Here is a 23,879-nt window from a genome sequence, read left to right on the forward strand (position 1 = left end):
TCCTAGTGAAAAAAGTACTTGTCCCGAAACCTGAACTAAGAAAGTCCCCACTTGTGAAGCTCTTGGATCATTCCACTGCAATACCATCAATATATCCTCAAAAAGAGAACTCAGCAGGCAGATAATTGATAACTAGCAAATATAATTTGGTATGCCATAGAATGAATGCAACACTATTCAGTCATAAATCTAAATAATGTACTGACACATATTATAATATAGAGTAACCTTGAATACATTATGCTAAGTGAAAAGCCCAGTCTTAAAGGCCACTTATTTTAAGATTCCATTTAACATGAAATGTTGAGAGCCCAGGAGAGTTCCTTTTTTACCACAGCCTCACAACATCTGTTGTTGCTAGTTTTTTTTTTTTTTTTTAATATGTGCCACAGAATAAACAATTCTGTATAGACAAAAAGTCAGCAAGTGGTGGCCAGGCAGCGAGGGAGTCACTGCTAATGGGCATGTGGTTTCTTCTTGATGATAGTGTTATAAAATTCACTGCGATTTATCATTGCACAGTTCTGTAAATATACTGGACATCCCTGACTTGTGCACTTTAGGTAGTGAGTAGCATGATATGAGTTATAGCTCAATAAAATTGTTAGATAAAAGAGAGAGAGTGGCGGGGGATGAGGAGGCTTAACAGTAGAGGCCAGCATTTCCAGAGATTTTACATGGTGCGGGATGCTGCTCAATGTGGGTTGCATGTATGAACTCACTTCATCTTCACAAGCTCTGCGAGGTCGATGCTGTTGCCAGGAAACTGAGTCACAGGAAGGATAAGAAACATGTCCAACTTCACACAATGAGGAAGTGGAAGCGCCCGAGTCAGTGTCATTAACTGGCAAAGCAGTGTTTGTACCACTGGGCCCCGGTGCCTGCAAAAGCATGTCTTAAAGCCTTGGCATTCAGTACACTTCCAGTAAAAATTATCAAAATAATTACTATCACCATTCCAAAAATGTCCTAAGTAGACAATCCACCTCATCCTGGGCATCCCTAGAAGCCTAATAGTACCCAAACAGTGACTTGAATGTTTTATTTATCTGTAACTGAATCCATTTCATCAATGCAATTCAGACTTTTAGTAAGCCCCTTCTCTATGCCATGTCCTATGCTGAGAGAAAACACAAAGGTATTTAAGTATGAACACAGTGATGCTACTGATTCAGAAAAGCTAATAAAAGGTTACACTGCATTAATAGACACGTAAAGTATGGGGAAGATTAAGTGGATGCCTTCCTGTTCTTTACCACTCACATTCCATCTGTTTAAATCTACATGGTTCTTGAATCCACACATGTGTCTTCCTCTTTCTCATCCCTGTGCTGGTCCTATGTGCCATCCTCTCTCCCGGCCACTAGGTACAACTTTTAGCTGGTCACTAGCATTTATTTTGGTTTCTTACAATCCAGTTGGTAATGTTACCTCCTGGCCTGGTTATCAAAACTTTCTGTGACTTTTCACTCTTAAAATTCACGATGTGTCATGGGGAGACCCTGCACACATGACCCTCTCTACCTTTTGTTTGTAATTACTCCAATCTGCAACACTCTGAACACTTAGCCACGTCGACATTCTCTCAGACCCTGAATGAACTGTGCCCATCTCTTTCCCCCAAGGCCTTTTACACATGTGACTGCATCCATTTGGAACACATTCCTGTTCAGTCCAAAGTGAGCCATGACCAAGGCATGGACCAGACCCTTGACTCTGTAATGGGAGGAGATGTGTCCCAGAAAAGGGACATCTTGATCAGCTGACCAGATATTTGCCAACTCTCCCTTTGAGACAGGTCAGCCAGGAATGTGAGAAGGAGTCTGAATTGTAAGGACTGACCCAGTGATTTCCATGTCCTCAGCCAAATCAATGAGTTCAAGAAATTCTCTTGTTCTAATTGAGTCATGTTTCATGTTTTGTTTTGTTTGGTAGTCAGATATCAATGATGTGTAATCGGGATGGAGGCATTGTGTTCAGCAAAAAAGGAAACATCGTAAGGGAATGGATGTGGCCTTCAAAGGGAAAGCTTCAAGATCCAGTTGAGATTTGGGTATTATTTTATAACTTTTTATTCTTTTTTTAAAGATTTATTTATTTATGCATAAAGAACTGGGGTACCGGCCAGAAGTGCAGGGGCAGTGAGAGGATTCACCGGAGACAGAGTGGGGAGAGAACAGACCGACTGATGAAGTACACTGCTGAGGGGAGCAGCGGGTGGTCAGGAGAGGTCTGCCTCGCCATGTGGGTCACTTCCAGGGCGGGGAATCAAACTCATGCTGAAGCTACGGTGGCCAGCTTGCAGTGCTGCACTTTAACCCACTGTGCCACCAGGGAGGGCCTTGATTTATAATTCCTATGATAATTTCTTATAATAAATTTACTTTGAGTTTTTAAAATGGATTATCAAGGGAAAAGAATATTGAGAGGACTGGTGCTCAATTTAGATTGCCATGCCACTGCACTGATTTAATAAACCTTTGCTTCAGTTCTTCACTTCACTAATATAAACCTAGTTGCTTTTGATGACTGTGGCTTTGCTAAGCAGCAAGTTAGTTTAAACAGTAAATTTAAAAATGAACATCAGGAAAGCACTTTTTACCTATTAAAAATTATTATTTTTTTAAATAAGAAAGTATACCATGTCCAAAACGAAAGTCTTCTCATTCTCACTCTGCAGAATTTTTCTTTTAATAGATCAATGTGTATCTCTGCAGGATCAGGGATCCAGAATTCAGATAATTTGTTAGAGTGAAAACTGGGGTGAAATGAGAAGTGTGTCCCCTCTGAAGGGGGCAGCCTTTACTCAGGGTCAGATGGCTCTTGCCACATGGGGGTCTAGTCCTGGGTTTGCTTTAGTTTACAAATTTTTTAAAGTAAAGTCAGCTTTTGTGTATGAAAACATCCAGATATTTAAACGTCAGCAACTAATTCAAACTCAGAAGAAGAAACCCAACACTTCCCAAACTGCCTGTCTATAACCTCTGGGGTTGATTTTCTCGATTCATATGTAATTGTTTCTTGGGTGAGTACAGCAACTTGTGCCAGGAGCCCATGGTTGTGTAGGTGGCATACTGCAAAGCCACCCTCAGGAGCCTATACGGAAGGCCCAGTATGGCAGACACTAGACACTCTGGTTATGAACTTTTGAAATATGCGATATATATAAAATATACACAAGCTTTCAAAGACTTAATCCAAAATAAGAAAGTATAAAACAGTTCACTGCTTATTTTAACATTGTCTACAAGTTGAAATGTTAATATTTGGATAGAATTAATTATAAAATGTTTTTAAAATTAATTACATCTGTTTAAAGATGGTTAACTGGATTACTAGAAAATTTTAAGTTACTTAAGTGCCTTGTATTTATGACTCACCGTATATTCCCCTGGACAGGCTGCTGTGTAGAGTACCTTCGGGTCTCTTTTCTGAGCAGTTTCCGAAAGTGTCCGTGATGGCCAAGTGCCCTGCACAGACAATTAAGGTGGTTATTTTTAAAGAAGTATAGCTTTGCTCTGGAGGGTTAGGGAAGTAAGAAGAAGTAAAGAAACAGAACCAAATAGGGCAAATTTCTTGATACTCAGAAATCAGGATTCCCTCGCCCTGCATCTAAAAAAACAAGGTCACTAATAGAATAGATTATTCAGTTCTGTTTCCCTCAGCTGGTTGCCTTCAGGAAACAAGGGGTATATAACTTGTAACCAAACAAAAATCCTTCCCATGCTTACAGCATCTGATGTAATTAGGACTCACTATCTACAGCAAGGCTTTAGATACACGTTACAAACATGCAGATGTTCACTAGAGCTTGAAGAAGCTGCTCATTTATAAAATCTCTCCAGTTTTAATAAGTTTCATAGTAACATCGAAACTGGTAAAATTTCTAAGTACTTGGCAGCCACGAATGACTTTTGTCTACATCAAGAGCATAAGATGTTATCAAGCATATTTTACAAGAAAGTCTGTTTTAGGCTTGGCAATACGTGAAAATCAACCCAGTATTTTCTCAGTCTAAAATAACCTGATGTCCTTGATGAGACATGACTACATTAATAGAAATAGTTTCTCCTCACTCCTTCCTTCCCTCAGTAAGTCCTAACAGCCCCCATGTTTGCAGCACAAAACCTAAAACCTAACCCTGACTTAGTGGAATTAGACTGAAGCTGTCTGTGAATATCACTTCCAAATTTCCTGTCACGCATCATACAAATGTCTGTGATTGCCATCGGAATTATAAGCTGAGAATTCTGTGTAGGAAATGACAGTCCTTTCTGTTGCCCCCAGGTGAATAAGTTTATTACTGTGAAGATTTCTGGGCTCCTTGCCATCAGCTTGCTCTACAAATGGCATCTCCAAAGTCTCAAGCTATCTCTGGCACCTGTAAAATGCAAGTCTTTTCCTCCACATCTCCCTGAGCCGGTATGAGATGTTTCTTTAATCTCCTGCACACCACTTCCTCCGGGCAGATGAGAGCAGAAGCCATCTTGACTGTAGATTCTCATCTTTTAGTATTTGCTGGGAATTGCTACAATAACTGATGGAATCTTGGCTAGTTAAAAATCTGACCATGGTTGTTTATTGACCTTCACTGAGAAATAACTTTAAGTTTGAAATGAGGAAAGTTTAGAATTGGGAGAATTCAGAAAGAGATTTGGGAGAAAAAATGAACACCTAGTGTTTTCTAAGGCCATGATTCCTAAGTTTGGAGAATTAATTTCCTCTGTCCTAATTGATTGAATTACTTGCATTTATATAATCTATAATTCTTAAAAGTGGTGTGGGGTTCAACTTATTGCTTTTCAACTAAAATGACATTAAGTCAATTTAAAGTTACTTTTTTATTAATGTCTAAGTAATGTTCCTCAGAATCTTGATGTTGTTAGAACAATTTTTTAAACGGACTCAGAATAATTTCTCTTAAACATTACTTCACACTTACTCTAAATCTCTTGAGAAATTTGAGGCTAAATCTTTTGTTTGTCAAGAAGTGAAGACAGTGAAATATTAGTATCTCTAATTTCATGTGTTTAAAGTTATGAGCTAGCTTGATTAATTTTGATCAAACTTTTGAAAGATTAAAAAATTAAGTGAAAGGTACATGTACTATAGAATGTTTATGAGTACATGTAAAAGCTCTTTAGTTTTATGGACAGGCACCAAGACTCTGTCAACCTTAAGAATTACAATGGTTATGTCACAGATGCTGAATCTATATAATTTTTTTTTGCCACAAGTAGTGCTATTATACCAAACTATCTTGCTTCCTTGGATTTTTATGAATCATATCAACTGAAAAGAGCTTACAATTTCTCTTAGTCATTCCCTGATGTCAATTCCATCACCAAAGAATTCAAAGAGTTGTGCAAGAACTACTACAAAATAAAGTACAAGCAAGTGAAATCCACAATCCAGGACAAAAATGTAAGTGTGACATTGGTGCTGCTTTGTTATTGCTGCCAATATGTGTCTTGATTTCCATGTGATATTAAAATTCTTTTTCTCGTCGCACAAAGACATACGTTAGAGAGTCAAGGTACCGAACCATTGTCCTTTTATTATAATTATTAGAAACATTTGTTTACATTAACTTGCTTTTAAATCTTGAGCATTTTTAAGTGTACAGTTCAGTGCCTTACATACCTTCACATTGTTGTATATTCATCACCACTTTCCCTCTCCAGAACGCTTTCATCTTGCATAATTAAAACTCTATACCAGTTAAACAATGGTTCTCAATTCCCCTTTCTTCTAATCTCTGACAACTGCTGTTCTACTTTCTATCTCTATGAATTTGACTATTCCAGGATCACATATAGGTGGAATCATACAGTATTTGTCCTGTAAAGGACGAACTTCACTTAGCATAATGTCTTCAAAGTCCATCCATTTGTGTCATCTATCATGTGTTATTAAAGTCGAATAATATTCTATCCCATATACATACACTATATATACATTGTATACATTGTATACAATACACACATACAATATATATTGTATAGACATACATGCCACATTTTGTTTGTCTTTTCCTCTGTTGATGAACTCAGATTTTTTTGCTATTGTGGTTAATGTTGCAATGAACCTGGGTGTACAAATATCTCCTAGAAATCCTGCTTCAATTATCTTGGATCTATTCCCAGAATGGACTTGCTAGATCATAATGTAGTTCTTTTTTAAAATTTTTTTAAAAATATTTAAATTTTTTAATTGTCTGAGGAAAACCATACTCTTTTCCCTAACGGCTGAACCATGTTGTGCTTCCACCAGCAGTGCACAAGAGTTCTACTTCTCTATATCCTCACCTGTTACTTTCCTTTCTTGTTTTTGTTTTTGTTTTTTTTGCATACAGAACTGGAGTACAGGCCAGAGATGCAGGGGCGGTGAGAGGTTTCACCAGAGACAGTGTGGGGAGCAGAACAGGCCAACTGAAGAAGCACACTGCTGAGGGGAGCAGTGGGCGGGTCAAGAGAGGTCTGCCACGCCATGTGGATCACCTCGGGGGCGGGGATCAAATTCAGGCTGAAGTGGCTTTAGCTTCTTAGTGCTGTGCTTTGACCCGCTGTGCCACCAGGGAGGGTCCCTTTATTGATTTTTATATTAGTCATCTGAATGGATATAAAGCAGTATATTTAAATTTTAAAAGATCAAATTTATTAAATTATAATTTTTCTGTAGTAAATATGTATCCATTTTAAGTGATGAATTTGTCTTGATGAATCCCAGCAAATGTGTGCATCTATATAACAGTCAAGATAGAGGTAATTTCTATGCCACTTTAAAGTCCATATCCCCTGCACTGATCCCAAACAAACATTGTGTTCTGTCACTATTGCTAGATTTGTATTTCTAATATTCACATAAGTAGAATCATTCACAGAAGGCAGCACTGATTTCTGCCTGGGTCAGCATAATTTACATACAAATATAGCTGCTCATTAGGATGTTATTTGAGGTTCATCCATGTCATTGCCTATGTTTGTAATTTGTTCCTTTCTGTGAGTGAGTAGCATTCTCTTGGATGGTTATACCACGCTTTGTTTCTATATTCACCAGTTGTTGACACTGGATTGTTTCTGACCTTTAGTTATGCATTAAGTTACTAAGAATATTAAGGATGCTGGTGTGGGGAGAACTATGTATCTTCTTTTTTTTTTTTTTTTAAAGATTTATTTATTTATTCATACAGAACTGGGGTACAGGCCAGAGGCTCAGGGGCGGTGAGAGGCTTCACCAGAGACAGAGTGGGGAGCAGAACAGGCAGATCAACGAAGTACACTGCTGAGGGAAGCAGCGGGCGGGTCAGGAGAGGCCTGGCTCACCATGTGCCCGCCCACGCGGCAGGCGGGAATCGAACTCACGCGGAAGTGGCTTCAGATTCTCAGTGCTGTGCTTTAACCCGCTGCGCCACCAGGGAGGGCCTATGTATCTTCTTTTATAAAACAATATTGGCTAAGAAAACAATATTGGCTAAGATGTTTATAAGTTGATATACTGGCTTTTGTGAATTTAGAAACTGACCCTTTTTTTTGGTTCCCAACATTTTAAAATTTTATTTTATTTTATTATTCCCAACATTTTAAAAAAAGAATTAGTGGCCCATGAAATTCTGAATATAATGGCACTTAGGATAATTTTAGTTATACAGGACCATATAGCATGTAACAGAATGTATTCCTGCCCAAACACCTGTTATGCTATCAAAAGTTTCACTCATAGCTCTGAATGTCCCCCTCAAAAGATGTCTTCACTCTAGTTGAGAAATGTTCATTATCAATTATCCTTGAGGAAATAGTCGGCATGTAGTGTGAGGAGATCAATCATAAGATTATTGGACTTATGTAGCCAAGATATTCTGAGCTAGAGTAATGTAGTGAGCATGGAAAATAGATGCAAGCCACAAGTTAATTAAGAGGCAGAGTCTATAGGGCAGTTCTCTGATCTGTATGTTGAAGTGAAGAACCAATTCCAGAGGCTTACATAAAAGTAGATAGAATGAGAAAAGAGGGTCAAGAAAAATAATATTTAAGGGTAGAGAGATAAGAGGAGTCACCTTGGGGATCATAGAGGGCTCCAGGTCTTTCCCCCCTTCTTCCATATGCTGGGGTGGAAAGCTGAAACCTATTTCTACATCCCTCTGAAGATGGATTTCCGGATGCCCCTTAAGGCCTACTGTGTAGATGCATTAATATGAGATTTGAGACATGGGAATAATGGAAAACCAAATTTTTGCTGTAGCAAACAAGCTTATGGGTAAGTTGGGTTTGCCAGAGCCCCATTTCCGGTCACTAACGTCCTGGATACGGAGATGCGATTGTAGGGACTTCCTGATTCCAAAGTCACACCTTCAATGGACTCTTTGCAACAGCTCTGGAAGCTGTTCCTTGACCACGATCTTCTGTCTATGCCAGAGGCAGCAGCAACCCTGGATGGCCAGTTTGGTGTTAAGCGAGCAGCTGGAGATTGTCTCTCCTGCTTTTAGTGGGTTTATAATTAGGTGCTTACAACTAGAGAGGTTCTATTTCCTGCATTAGTAATAATAACACACAAACTGAAGAGAGTTTCAAATGGTAACAGCATGAGCTTTTCAGTGAGATTAAACAAATGAGAAATAAAAAGCAGCCTTTTGGTTATCTCTGTAGGGGATCAACAACGACTTAGCAAGAGCCACTTCAGGGGACAGGTTGAAGTGGAAATCTGGTTGCAAGAAGTTGAGAAACAGATACCTGAGAACATAAAGATTCTTGTGTTACTGGTGTTTGCATATGCTTTGAATTTATAGTATATGAGAGAAGAGGGCTGGGCCTGCATGTACCAAACCTGTGTTTTAGACCTTAGCTCTCAAAGTTTCCTAGACTTTGGTCAAACCACAGTACTTCTGAGCACTGAGGCTGCTTTCTGATCCCCGTAGTGCATCGACATTGGTTCCTAGCTTCCTCCTTCTAGTGGCTGACTGAACAGCAGCTCTGTGCTTTGGCTTTGTGGTTGGCCTGGGTGGGTACAACCTCGCAAGCTTCCACTGAAGTGATAGGATTTCTTGTGTGTGGACTTGAGATTTATTTCCCCCCACTAGCCATGCTAGCTTCTTTTAGAGGAGCTAATATGTTCCATACCTCCCCCACTCAATGCCTCATCAGAAATCTTTCGCTGGTTTTTGTTTCAGATGGAGGAAAACAGATCCCACTGTCTGGTTCAGACCTCTGCAGCTCCTTTCAACTAGAGTTGTATAATCTTTGATTCTTACATTGTTAAGGTTGTTTTAAGCTAGAGAGCATTCTTTACTTGTTTAGTGTAAAATAATAGAAAGAATGCTCTTTATTATATTTAGAAATTGATTGAATATGTTTACAATCATAGTGTCACTGTAAAAATGTGCCCCTTTTTCATATTCATGATTTTTAAATTTTGAAGGAAAGTAGTACCACCAAATCCCTTGCATGTTTATAGAAAGCTATGAAATATGAAAAAACCTTCCTTTTGTGTTTCAGTCTTTCTTTCATACTGCTTTACCAAAATTATCTCATTTTCATCATAAAAATTGCCTAAATTTTTTTTTTCAAAAGGTGCCATTTGGAGACTACGGTCTTTTTAAGTAACCATTGTCTGTTCTTCCATTAGCTCAGTTCTATCCTCCCATGTGAAAAGTGAGGGGACGCAAGAAGAAACCAGATATATATACATTATTGATTTCTTGAAGAGTGAGGTGAAGGGCCCTCCTTCTATGCAAATATGAGATGGAGATAAGATTTTCTCTTAATAAAAAAAAATAGCATTAGCTTCCAATTCAATTAAAAGACAACCTTTTCAGCCAATGATGCTGGGAAAACTGGATATCCATATGCAAAAAAATCCTCATGTTATAGACCTATGAAAGTTGTAAAACTCTTAGAATAAAATATAGTTATCTATCTTTATGATCTTGGGTTAGGAAATTGTTTCTTAGAAACAATCCCAAAAGCACAAATGAAAACAGAAAAAAAAAAATCAACTTGACTTAATTAAAATTAAAAAAAAACCAAAAAAACATTTTCACGGGGCCTCCTTGGTGGCTCAAGGGTTTAAGTTGCAGTCCTATGAAGCTATCTGCAGCCACTGCAGCACTAGTTTGATCCCCAGCTGGGGAGGTGACCCACGTAGCACAGCAGACCTCTCCTGTCTTACCCACTGCTCGTCAGCAGTGTGTTTCAGTAGATCTGCCTATTCTGCTCTCCACTCTGTCTCTGGTGAATCTTCTTACCTCCCTCCCATACCTCCGGCCTATACCCCAGATCTTGTATGCATAAATAAATCTTAAAAAAAAAAATATTTGTACTACAAACCTAATCATCACAATTCTAAAATCAATTTCAACTTAAGTAGCTAATTTATTTCTCCCTGCATTAAATTTTCCTGTTTTTCAGCCTGCAACTTTAACAGGCCCAGAAGATACTGCTTCATTTGACACAGTAATGGACATAAATCCTATGCATGACATTTCATCACTTATCAAATTAAGAACACTACAGAGAAAGGTCAAGCACATCCTGCTTCATTGGCTGGATCACTACAGATTTGCAATGGGTCAGTTATGCAATCAATTGTGTTGAACATAACCTGTTCTCATTGTTCAGAGTTTCAGACGACCAACATTTAAATGCCTGTTTCTTCTAAGGTTCCCCAGGTGGTAAATTTGTAAACTGTAAAGCTCTTCATATACAGATTCTCACAGTCCTGCTATGGACTATCGCAGGAAAAGCAAAGAAGTTAACTTCAATTTTATTTCCTTTCTCTTAGGAGAGAAGAATCTAGTTGATCATTTTTGTGTCTTCATAAAAGGAGATTCTTTCCTTTTCATTTTTTGAATCAGAAGAAAACTGCCCCTCAACCACCCACCCTTCACCTCCCCACCAAAACCCTCAATCCTTGTTAATGTCTTTTGTACATTTGCTATCTTTAGAAAGGGTTTTATGTCCTCAGATTGGAATATGTTCCTAGAATATCAACTTATCAATGTTTCAGTTCTTGACTGGTGACATAGCATAGTTGTTTTTATTATTCATGGTAACAGATCTATAAAGTCTCTGCAAATACTGAATTAATAAATACCTAACCTTTGCTCCTTGGAGAAATACAGGGTGAGTTTCCTGTAAGCCTTTGATCACATTATTTTTGTCAACCAATCAATATTTGACTTTATTTTTGTGTGTTTATAGATGTTGCACCCATGACCAAAAGCACTATAATCTGTGCCCAAACTCAAAGTATTAAATACTGTTTAAACACGGGTACACACATTAAACACATGTGCATTTTCCCCACAAGGCACAGCACACCTTCTTGTACTATGGAACACTAGAGGAACTGGCACTCACTTCTACCCTTGTAGGCCATCTTAAACAGCCAGTCACCAACAGAAAGGACAGAGGCGTGCAAAACACTAAATAGAGTGCAAGAAGCCCAGGTACTTTTTTATAGTGTAAGAGTTGGAACAAGAAAGAAAAGCACTGCCTTGATTAACCTCAACTGGGAACATGTGTGACATAACTTAAAATTTTACTGCTCTGCATGCATCTGCAAATGACCATGAAAGTGCTGCAGAAATTGATTTGGGTTACAAATTTAGAGGGCAGGCAAATTCATAAATACAGAATCTGTGAATGACGAAGATTGACTTTATGCTAAATCCAAACAGCAAGCTTATCCATTTGAGGAAGTAATTTGTTACTCACCATGGTATGTAACAAATTTCCCAAAGGACAGACCACAGAAAATTTATACAGGAACCAAAAGATGGAAATCCTCAGCCCTCAGGGCAGTCTGGCTGGAGTGGGGCAATTGAATCCTTGGGATAATTAATTCCACTTGCAAGCAGTCTAGTAATACAGAAGTATGCCATGCAAATACATCAGCTTCATAGATATATATGTATATATGTGTATGTATGTATGTGTGTATATGTATATATATGTACATATAAATACATATATATATGCCATGTTGTCTATTACATGTATAAGGCTTTACATTTACCATTTTCTACTTGATGAAAAAAGATTAGGATGCACTGGTCTATAACATGTCCAAAGCATAGTATTCAGCAACAAGTAGCCCTGTTCAAAGCCTGGCTCCACCTCTTTCTACTTGGGAGAACTGTGAAAGAAATAGGAGCACTTACCTCACGAGGGTACTTACATTAATGGGACATTGTATTTTATATCCTTATCACACTATCTACCATAGGTAACACAAACATATGGATTCAATTTGTTAACAGCCTGGAAACTTCTCTTGTTTATACACACATACAATGTATCCTGTGTGCAGATCAAGAAGTGCATTTAAAATCAAGACCAACAGAAAGCCATTTCTGTAAATGAGTGAAGCAATGTCCAGATTATTGCAACCAATGTAACCCACAGAACTCAGCCTACAGCCCCTTGGCCACTAGGGTTTTCAGTGAAGTATACTTTGTTATATTTCAGGAATAGAGTTAATGCATGTTTGCAAAATGCCTAAGTTTCTACAGAAATTGGGCAGGAAACAAAAAGTCCCATCAGCACAATTTCCTGTGAAACAAAGTGCAAAGGAAGATGAGGTTAAGGAGTATCTTCGATATCGAAGTACCTTCCTAAAACTGAAGGGAGCCTTTAAGCCTTCGCCTCACCATCGCAAGCAGAAGAACTCGGCCACCAAGCCGTCCTTTAGGTAAGCACCTCATCATTTGTCTTAATAACTCACACAGCTTATGTTTGAAAGAGTTTTGGATGAGTGTTTCACCGCATCTACCTACAATTGCTGAGCAAGGACTTACATTGTTGTTAACACGAGTTCTTTCTAAGTAGGCTGGGCTAAGGTGTTGCCACTTCAGTGTAATCTGTAAAAAAAAAATAATAATAATTTCTAAGTCTGGAAAATTGTATATGCTTAGATTGAAGCTTTTAAGATCTCTCTAAGAGGGGGCCTCTCCTCTCATTCCTTACACACTCTGGCCTACACCCCTGTTCTTCTCTGCATATAAATAATTAAATCTTTAAAATAATAGAATTGTCCTATGTGGAAACACCATCAGTTTGTTAATGAACCTACAGGTAAAATGGTAGCGTCTTCCTTTATGCAGCTGTTCCTGTCTTTCAGTATTTCCAGATATCCAAATATTCCTATGCTAACAGTATTTTTTGTGTGTGTGCATTAATCTTTGTATGTGAATACTAAACAGTTATTGAAATTTATGATTACACGAATTTTAGAGTTCAGATAGATGCATTTTTTGGGTCTGCTTATACTGCTCTTCTCAACTTTATTCAATAAAGTTAAATTTTGAAGATTGCATTGGTAATGTTAACTTCATAATGTATATCATGATAGATGTTCCTGACTTATCTGATGAGCATAGAAAGGCAATTTTGTGGGGAGGAGAACCCGTAGGGGGTGTGTTAGAACAAAACCAGTTTAGCCTCCTAACACGTGGATCTGTGGGCTGGTTGAAATAGAAACTTTTTTTTTTCAGTTAGGAGGCTTACCAAATCTTCTCAGTAATACTTACAGAGAGCCACTCTGAATTTTTCTTTATCACTTTTATTTGCATTTATATATACTGAATTTATGCCCAGGCCATTCATTAGTTTCTTCTGGGAATTTTTCTGTGCAACCTCAGAGCAACAATATTCTATTGAAAGTTATTTGCCTCTGTTTCCATAAAAGAAGGTTCATTTCTAAGTTGGCCTATATATAAATTCACTAACATTGTACAGAGAAAATAACATTATGCTGGAAAACAAGACATTGAACTGGCTCCAGTGGGACATTCAGGCAAGTACTGAAATAATGTATTATATTTGCATATATCCAGTTTCTTTTGACAAATAAAGATATATTATATAATATCATTTTTTTAGAAATACTTTTCATGCTAGGGGAGGCATCAAGACATTTTGAAAAGCATGACTTTAACAAACATAACTGGGCAGTTATCACATCTGTAAAGTTGTTGAGGTTCACACTGAAGAAAAGGAAGCCAACATCAAATATATTTTTTAAAAAGATTTATTTATTTATGCATACAAAACTGGGGTAAAGGCCAGAGATGCTGGGTATGTGTGTGTGTGTGTGTGTGTGTGTGTGTGTGTGTGTGTGTGTGTGAGAGAGAGAGAGAGAGAAAGAGAAAGAGAGAGAGGATTTACCAGAGACTGAGTGGGGAGCAGAACAGGCAGATATACTTAAATGCACTGCTGAGGGGAGCAGCAGGAGGGTCAGGAGAGGTCTGCTGTGCCATAGGGGTCACCTCCCTGGCCGGGGAGCGAAGTAATGCTGCAGTGGCTGTGATAGCTTCATAGTGCTCTGCTTTAACCTGTTGCACCACCAGGGAAGGCCCATGAACATCAAATATTTAATCATAATAAAAGATACTCTTCTAGATACTCAGGAATGTCAGTCTATAGTAACTTAATTAATTTCCATATTTCATAAAAAATTTTTAAACATAATTAAAATTCATGATATTTGATTTTATAAGCCTCATAACCATCAGAGAAGTCTTGTGGAAACATGGACTTACCCCTAAATTACAGATATCAACACTATAATACAAAAAAAAAAAAAGATTTATAGACACATTGAGAGTGACATGTGACAGATCCTAATTTAACTTTCTGATTTCCACTATGGTTATTGAGTTACATGGCTTATCCCATCTATTAATAGACATAAATAAACTCAGCAGCATGCTATAAAAACTTCATCTTTGGAGTCAATGAAAACCTGTATTATGATTTTTGAAAAATGCTCATGGGTTCAAATTTCAGCTATATAATTTTTATTGTACTTGTGAGTTTTGTTTGAAATTACTGAATTTGCCCAACCTCAATTTTCCACCTGCAAGAGGGAATAAAATAAGAATCTTGCAGCTGGGCCATGATACATTCTTCTTGCATTTGTTAAATTGCAAGTAGCTCCCTAGTGTCCTCCTAACTGGCTGATTATTTGTAACCATTTGAATCAAGAAGCCTCTGAGCAAACACATACAGATGTTGGCGGCAGAGCCACAGGTGCCTGTAGAGGGGGCTCACATGGGACTTTTTAAAGTTTATTGACAAAGTACTTTAGATGTTGGTAAATAAAATTCTGTCTAGAATTAAATTTCAGTGCTTTATCAAAGTAGCCGCTTTGGTACTGTTTATTTATTTACGAATGCATGCCTGAGAGCATGCTTTTCTAATGTTTATTGTATTCTTTTGTCTTTCACATTTTGTTTATTAAGGTAAAGTATGTTTATGCCATTGTGTCTGCTTCGGACTTATAGGTTCAATCCTCTACAAATGTGTATTTTCACTCTCTGTCCATCACTAGTGCCCAAATAATCCCCCCCCCATGTTCCACAAGGCCCATTCTTCCCCCACTCCCACCCTGCCTCTCTATCCCCCAGCCCAGTTGCCTTAGTTTCTGAATAATATGTTAAAAGAATATAGAGAGGGGACCTTCCTGGGGGCGTAGTGGGTTAAAGCACCGCACCACCAAGCTAAAGCCCCTTCACCACGAGTTTGATTCCCAGCCAGGGAGCTAATCCACATGGAGCAGCAGACCTCCTCTAACCCCCCACCCCCAGCAGAGTATCACAGTCAATATACCTGTTCTGCTCCCCACTCTGTCTCTGGTGAATCTCCTCACTGCCCTTGCAGCCCTGGCCTATACCCCAGTTCTGTATGCATAAATGAATAAATAATTTTTTTTAAAAAAAGGGTACAGAGAAACAGAACAAAGTTTCAGTCAAAACTTAGATACTTTGAATGTGATATGCTTTCTGTCTTGTCAGTTCTTTAAACATGATTTCTAACCACCACATTTCTAGGTGCCGTCTCCCCATCAAGAGCAAGGATGCCTCCCAGTTGGTTTGTCCTGTGGTACTGAGGAGGGCCCTGTGTGGGACAGAAGGCGACACGTGCAGATGTAGCGCTTACAGCATCCCTGAAGTGACAGACCTGGAGTACGACTACCTAATAAGCACCTTGTTGTCCTCGGTGGATCAGATCATTATTGTCTATGTGTTCTCGGCGAAGGAAAGGGGCAAGGATATAAAAGAAGTGACCAAAGTGTACAGGGAACTGAATAGAACTAGAAGCATGCCTTGCCCCCAGGTGAGTGTCATGTAGATGAAAACGAATTGTAGAGTGCATTTACATGTATGTTACAGCTTAAGACATTTCCTCGGCCTCATAAAGAATTCCCACACAGACACATTTTAATTTTCAAAAGACTCTTTCATAGCTGATTCTGCATGTGAGTCCATTGAGCACAGGCTCATAGCGGAGACACAGGGAAGTGAGTCACTGGTCCAAGGCGACTCAATGAGGAAGTGGTGGGGTGGCGTTTGAGACAGGGCAGTCTTACTCCAGGATGCTTGCTCTTAAGCACCCTATGCTATATACATAGCCATGTGAAGCAGGAAAATCAGTGACTAAGGGGGGTAAGGGAGGAATCAAATGAGGTGAGTGGATTGGGATGGGAATGGTTCATATTCAGCACTTCAGAAACATGGCTTATGCACACGGGGGCAAGTGACATAGAAGGGGTTACATATCTCAGCAAGAATTGCAAGGGCCAGTGCAGATGATAAAAGGGACCTTGACTGACTCTTTTACTAATGAGGAATTATGCAGAATCATGTAAAAAAGGAAAAATGTTAAAGAAAAAAGAAAGGAAAATAAAAACTTACCAACCTCCCCCCCCCCAAATAAAATCAGGAAATATGCCAAAATGCTAGTGATAACTAGATAATCATTCCAGGAAGTATTTTTGAAACAAATACCTATATATTCATTAATGTAGATAATATTTACTGAGCTCCTACAACATGCTAGAGAGCCTGAAGGAACTGGAGGCTAAAACAAAATGAATTAGACTATGATCATTTCTCAAGGAAAAGAAAATCCAGAGAACATACATTTGACATGCGTGTTGGATCAGAAGTATGAACAGAGCAGCTGGGCAAGAAGAGGCTTGTAGGGTTTAGTAAGAATTAACAGGGTGGAGAGCAATTCCTCCAAACTCCATTTTGGCAGGCATGTTGGAAAATTGCCTGCTGGGAGGCTTAGGGATACATGATAATAGGATGAATCTGGGAGATGAGGGTTGGGGGTGCATGTTGAGGGAGCGGCAGTGAGAGAGGTTAATGGTAGTCTGAGAGATTTGATAAGGTATATCAACTCTCTTTAAAAGTAAAAGGATTCATAAACAAATTTCTGACTCAACAACAACAAACCCACAGGAAAAAATGCCAGAGAATCTAAATAGATACTTCTGCAAAGAGATATAAATGGCCAATAGGAACATGAAAAATCATCATGATAATGAGATATGGGCCCCTCCCTGGTGGCTCAGTGGGTTAAAGGATAGTACTATGAAGGTATCATAGCCACTGTAGCTGGATTTCGATCCCCAGCCAGGGGAGCAACCCACATGGCATGGCAGACCTCTCCTACCCACCTGCTGCTCCCCTCAGCAGTGTACTTCATGGATCTGCCTGTTCTGCTCCCTGCTCTGTCTCTGGTGAGTCCTCTTACCCCCCACAAACCTCTGGCCTGTACCCCCATTCTGCATGTATAAATAAATAAATCTTGAGAAAAAAAAAAGAGATATCACAACTATGAGAATGACTATTATCCAAAAGACAAAAACGTGTTGCCGAGGATATATAGAAAAGGGAACTGTTGTGAATGTAAATTGATACAAACATTATAGAAAGTAGCATAGAGGGCCTCCCTAGTGGCACAAGGGGTTAAGCCTCAGCACTATGAATCTATCTGCAGCCACTGTAGCAGGAGTTCAATCCCCAGCCAGGGAGCTGACCCACATCGTGCATCGGACCTCTCCTGACCCACCCTCTACTACCCTCAGCAGTGTATTTCAGTCCATCTGCCTGTTCTGCTCCCTACCCTGTCTCTGGTGAATCATCCACTCTCCAGATCTCTGGCCTCCACCCTAGCTCTTGCATGCATAAATCTTAAAAAAAAATAAAATTTACCCAGTATGATATCAGTCAAAGGTTAAGAAAGGGCCATCTCACCAAATGCCCAAAAGTAGATGCCTGGATTAAAAAGATGTACATATCCACAATGGAATATTACTCAGCAACCAAAAAAAAAATAATAAACACATTGTCTCTTGCAGCAACATAGATGGAGCTGGAAAAGATCATGCTTAGTGAGATAAGCCAGAAAGAAAAAGAAAAATACCAGATGGTTTCGCTCATAGCAGGAGTATAATGGACCAGGCGAGAAAATAATGATAATGATGAACAGCCATATAGCAGAGACATTTTATAGGGGTAGACTGGGGAATGGGATCAAAAACAGTGGGGGGAGGGAAGTGCGCTGGACTGTGGTGATGGCACATGGGTGACTTGGTGATGGTAAACCCACGGGGTCTAAGATGAAAAAAAAAATGTACAGAATGATGTATTATGTTACTTAAAAAAAATAAAGGACCAGCTCAGATTCAAGGGGAATGGAAACAGACCCCCATCAATTTGTGGGTAGAGTAGTAAAGACCTGATAGCCACCCTTACTCCACTCCGAGACTGTTTGAAGACAAAGATGAAAATTTCAGATTGGACAGGCTGAGTTGGAGATACTTGTGTAACTTTGGAGTGAAGACAGTCAAGAAGTAGGCAATTCAGTTCTCAGGTCTAGACCTCAGAGGAGAGCACCAGCTTTGGGAGACGTTTGGCAGACAGAAATATGAGTGGAAGGTGGGGGTTATTCAAGTGTGAAGAGAACCACTGGCAGGAAGGAAGATGGGAGGTTTCAGAACAACAGATATGTAGAAGTCAAGTAGAGGGACAGTTGTGCATGGCAGAATCTAGAAGAGAACTAGGACATCAGAAGAGAGTGAGACCACAGAAGCCCAGAAGAGAGTTTGAAAAGGAGGAGCCATTGAATAATTTTCAAATGCCATAAAGCAGCCAAGTGCTACGAGAAACTTCCAACTATCCCCAGGCTTTGGCGATAAGGGTTTGGTGAGTTTACAAAGGCACTTCTGATGGGGTGACAGAAGTAGACTCAAGAATTTTTGGTTCCATTCTAAACACTGTTGAATGGAGGAAAAGAGTCATTACCTGTGATTTAATGTCTTTACAATATTTTCTTTCTTTCTTTTAAAGAGTCGCTCGGATTCCTTTCGCTTGCTCAAATACAGCATCATCTACGCATCTAAATTTACTGGCAACAAGTGTCCACTTCTGGTTCAAAGGCACAATGTCATTCCAGGGATATTTTTGGTATGTGCTTTGAGATATAGGACTCTTAACTGCTGGGTATGATTCTTGGATGATGTGAATATCACTCAAGAGTGCACAAAGCTAGAAGGAATACAGAAATACATCCAGTCACAACACCCCTTGGCTACAGGTCTTCCTAGAACTGCAGATTGGAACAGCTTATAACTGTTGGGTTATCTTTATGGTTACTCTAGAAAAGTTAAAAATTTCATTGTTTGCTACGGTGAAGAGAACAAATCATCCAAATCTCACCATATGAGATTATAAATATTAAAATTTCATTCTTGCCATTAAGAAATGTAAAACCTAATTGAGGGAGGGACAGATAATATACATTATTAGCCGACAAATAGAATAACCACCACGAGACAATCTCTATGGTAGAGAAAGCATGATCTTTGAAAGCAGACTTGAGTCCAAATTTTATTCTACTATTGCTGTGTATGATCTTGGACAAATATTAAGCCTCTCTCAGTCTGTTTTCTCCCTTACAAAGTGGGAAATGATAACTCTCAGGGAGCAATATAAATTATCCTCTACTTCTTCTTAGGCTGGATGTGTAATCAAAACAGCATCAAATGGGTTAGCGAGGGAAAAATCAATTCTGTAACACACATATGGAGAATTTACATTGTTGTAAATTCTGGAAGAATAGTGAAGTGGGCATTTATGCTGTATTTAGAGACCGGGGCATCAAGGAGAGAGAGGAGACTTCACACAGCGGACGAGAAAGGTGCTGTCTCAACTCTATTCTGAGAGTAAAGATTGAAAGTAAAGAGATTCTTAGAGAGGACATGTTCACTGATAAACCTGCAAAATAGATAATACTACCCAATCTACAGTCTTTCTCTAGGACATAAAAGAGGAACAGTAATTACTTCCATTAGATAAAGGGCAGAAACTTAGCACATAACATCTCTCCCTCAGCTAGGGAAGGGCCAAGCTCTTAGGCAAAGACTTAGGGAAGAAACATCCTAGCCTCAAAGGATTTCATTATTTCTAGTGCAAAATACTCTACATGCCAGAGTGGAGTGTCTGGGGACCAGTTCTGAAAATCCTGGAATGGTCTGATTTGGACACCTTCATAACCTACCCCAAATGTGAAAATTCAGTGAGATATGTACATAAAATGTTTGTCCTCATTCCTGGCACATCAGGAACACTTAATACGTGTGCACTCCCACCCATTTTTCAATTCAACGAATGGTTCATTTTATGTCTGTTCTGTGTAAGTATTGTATCAGTGCTGAGGACACACACACATGCCACAATCCCTCTAAAGGTCTGGAATGATCAGTCCGCCTGCAAGAGGAGAAAACTGGATTAGATTAGGCCTCTCAATCCTGGCTGATACCTTAGGCAAATGAAAAAATATTGATTCCTGGACCTTCCCGAAATTAAATTAGAATTTCTGTGGATGAGACCCAGCATTAATATTCTCTTTCCTCCAACTTTGTTATAACATCTCTCACATGTAGTATAAAATCATGCAGTGAGGTTAAGTGTACAGTGCCCATGATTTTTGACATGTATATATCCTGTGTGACCACTTTCACAATCAAGAAAGACATCACTGCCATCATCCCCACAAGTTTCCTTTAGCCTTTTTGCGGTCAGTCCTTCTGGCCTTATCCCCAGACAACTGATGGGCTTTGTCACTACCTGCTGGGTTTACCTGTAAAATTTCATCTAAAAAGATTCATAAAATAAATATTCTTTTGTCTGGTTATGTTAGGATATGACCTTTTTTAAATTTCCCTTCATAATTTTAATGAGAAGCATTGGGATGGATGATTTCTCAGGACCTTTTTAACTAAAACAAAACAAAACAAAACAAAAAAACCTGTGATTTCATCTGCTAGGCTAGAGGTCCTTTGTAAAAATTGCACTAAAGAATAATAAGACTCCTGTTATTGAATGTTAATGCCAATGCTAATATTTGTTGACATTTGTGTTAAATTATTCATCTGTATTTTCTTACTTAAATCCCACAGTGATCCAGGGGTTAGGTGTTAATATTACCCCTGAAAATAGCGACAGAAAATGAAACTTAGAGTACGTAATTTGTTCAAAGTCAAAGAGCTAGCATATGGTGGGGGTAGAACTCAAAGCCATATTTTCTCACAACTAATGGAAACGTTGCTTTTAACTAAGTTTTAATGAAAGTTAAACTTTGCTTAACATTCCAAGAGCTTCCATAGGTGAAGGTTCATCACTCCCAGTAGGTCAAAAGACGATTTAAAGATAGCGATTTATTTATTTATTTTAAAGATGTATTTATTTATGCATAGAAGGACTGGGGGTACAGGCCAGACTTGCAGGGAGTAAGAGAATTTACCAAAGACAGAGTGGGAAGCAGAACAGGAGATGAACTGAAACACACTGCTGAGGGGAACAGCGGCTGAGACAGGAGAGGTCTGCTGTGCCATGTGGGTCAGGTCCCTGGTGTCTGAGCAGGGAGTGCCTTCAAATCATTTTTAAAATGTAAAGTGATGCTAGATAAATACCTTCAGCTTGTTGAGGAATTATAACTGGGAAGAAGCAACAAATGTAAAGATACTTTAGCAAGAAAGGCCTCTTACTTTAATGTGAAAATAAATCAGCTTTTTACAAGTGTTAGAGGACAGTCTAGTTAAGAGAAAGGGACTCAGGAAAAATGAGATGAGGTAGAGGCTGCTCTGTTCATGTCTTCTGAGAAACACATAGAGAAAGCAAGAGTAGTTTCTTTTAACTGATTTAATTACAGTAAAGTGAATCACTTCCTCAGGTTTCAATCCACATGGGCACAAAAACATCTGTTCTCAGTTTTCAAAATGCACTGTCCCTGTGAACAATGAACAATTTGTCTTACTCTGCCCTAGGGAAGTCTTCCCACAGAACTGGCAGGTGATCAAATACCAGTCCTGCTCCCCACCTGGCTACTTGATCCTGGGAGTCTCGGCAGACATGCTTGGTTGGTTTATAATCCGTGCTTCCCATACATTTAGGAAGTTAAATTGGTGGTTAAACCCCCTACCTGATAGTTAAAACAATAAAATAGCACCAGCACAATCACAATCAAAATGTATGTCATCCCTCAGTTGTGTTTATTTGTGAGAGAAAACTGTTTTTTCCACACAGTTCCCTGTAAAAGAATAGTAATGACTACTGTGGCCATCTAAAACAAACAAGCTCCTATTCAAATCCTCGCTGTGTCTGGGCAGGAGCAAGGTGAGGTCTCAGCCCTCCTAGCTTTCTGTCCACTGGGTGACAGTGTTGCCCGTCTGAAGTAAATGGGCTTTGTCCCTGGGCTGGAGAACTCGGGAAGACCACAGCCAGATGGCGTCGAAGGGCAGAGGAGATCAGCTCTGCTTTCTTTCTGGCAGGTGGTTCTGTTTTCTTTATTTGGCAAGGAAAAATAGGATGTGAGGAATTCTGTTCTGATGTTACCATGTTCAGCCGAGTTTCCTTGGGCAAACTGGTACAGGAAGAGTGGATGTGATTGTCCATAATAAATTACATTTCATTTTCCTGATCATTGAAGGCAAAACACTTGCAAAGAGCCTTGTGAAAACTCAACTGACAACTCACTTCAGCTGTTTCCAGAGACGCACTGGGGTGGACTGACTCCTCCAGGGAGGTGTTCATTCTTATACAAACAGGCTAGTGCCTCATGCATTGGCCAGGGTACTGAAGAACAAGATAATCTTTGTGGAATGTTGTTTCCAAGTGACCAGGTCTTGGCTTTATGTTATTCTAGCCCTCTGACACAATCAGTGTCTTCCAGAGAAGAGATAAACAAGAACAAAAAATGTAGAAAGGATGGGATGAGTGGAAATGGCGGAGTTGTGTAATGATAATAGTAGAAGAGAGAATGATATATTTTCCCTTTTGAAAGGACAGAGAGAAAGTGAGCTGAGAGGTGTAATCTTTTGTTTTCCTTCACTGTCCCTTCCCCAAATGAAAAGACAAATGATTCAAATTATTGGGACTTGTCATTATCTACTGAGCAATAAAAACATGTTAATGTTTTTATTGTCCAAAAAATTTTTAAAAATATTTATTTATTTCTGCATACAGAACTGGGGTACAGGCCAGAGGGGCAGGGGCAGTGAGAGGATTCACCAGACACAGAGTGGGGAACAGAACAGGCAGACTGAGGAAGTTCACTGCTGAGGGAAGCAGTGGGTCAGGAGAGGTCTGCTGCGCCATGTGGTCACATCTGGGGCCGGGGATAGAACCTGCACAGAAGTGGCTGTGGCTTGCTTGCAGTGCTATGTCCTAACCCATGGCTCTACCAGGGAAGATCCTCCAAATTCTTTTTAACAGGGTTAAAAGACTAAAATAGAATTATTGATTTAAGAAATTACCCCACAAAATTTTTCCCCCCGTATTTAAAAGGCCTCCCCTCTCCTTTGCTTTATTTGCTATTATCTGGTCCAATCTATTAGTACTGATACATTAGCACATTATGTTTCATTACACTTAATAAAGGTTTTGGATTTTCTTAACAATTAAAGCTTTTTATATTTTAAATCACACTAACACTGAATTGGCAGTTTCTTAAGGATTACAAATGCTAACAGATTGCCTGTCAATAGAGATTTAATCTTCACTCTCTGAAACTCACACAAACATTGCTCTACAT

The 23,879-nt window shown here is 39.1% G+C and overlaps 1 protein-coding gene across 1 annotated transcript; it reads left to right on the forward strand.

Moving 5' to 3' along the window:
* Positions 1-1,947: 1,947 nt before the first annotated feature.
* LOC105854759 (uncharacterized protein C3orf20 homolog) lies at positions 1,948-19,376 on the forward strand. Its single transcript, XM_012735235.1, has 7 exons — positions 1,948-2,053; positions 4,288-4,422; positions 5,320-5,424; positions 10,404-10,563; positions 12,465-12,687; positions 15,827-16,112; positions 19,136-19,376. The coding sequence occupies exons 1-7, from the start codon at positions 1,949-1,951 to the stop codon at positions 19,292-19,294; spliced, it is 1,173 nt and encodes a 390-aa protein (XP_012590689.1). The 5' UTR covers position 1,948; the 3' UTR covers positions 19,295-19,376.
* The last annotated feature ends 4,503 nt before the right edge of the window (positions 19,377-23,879 follow it).

This window comes from Condylura cristata, unplaced genomic scaffold (genome assembly GCF_000260355.1).
Source record: "Condylura cristata isolate star-nosed mole 26May11 unplaced genomic scaffold, ConCri1.0 scaffold00004, whole genome shotgun sequence".
NCBI lineage: Eukaryota > Metazoa > Chordata > Mammalia > Eulipotyphla > Talpidae > Condylura > Condylura cristata.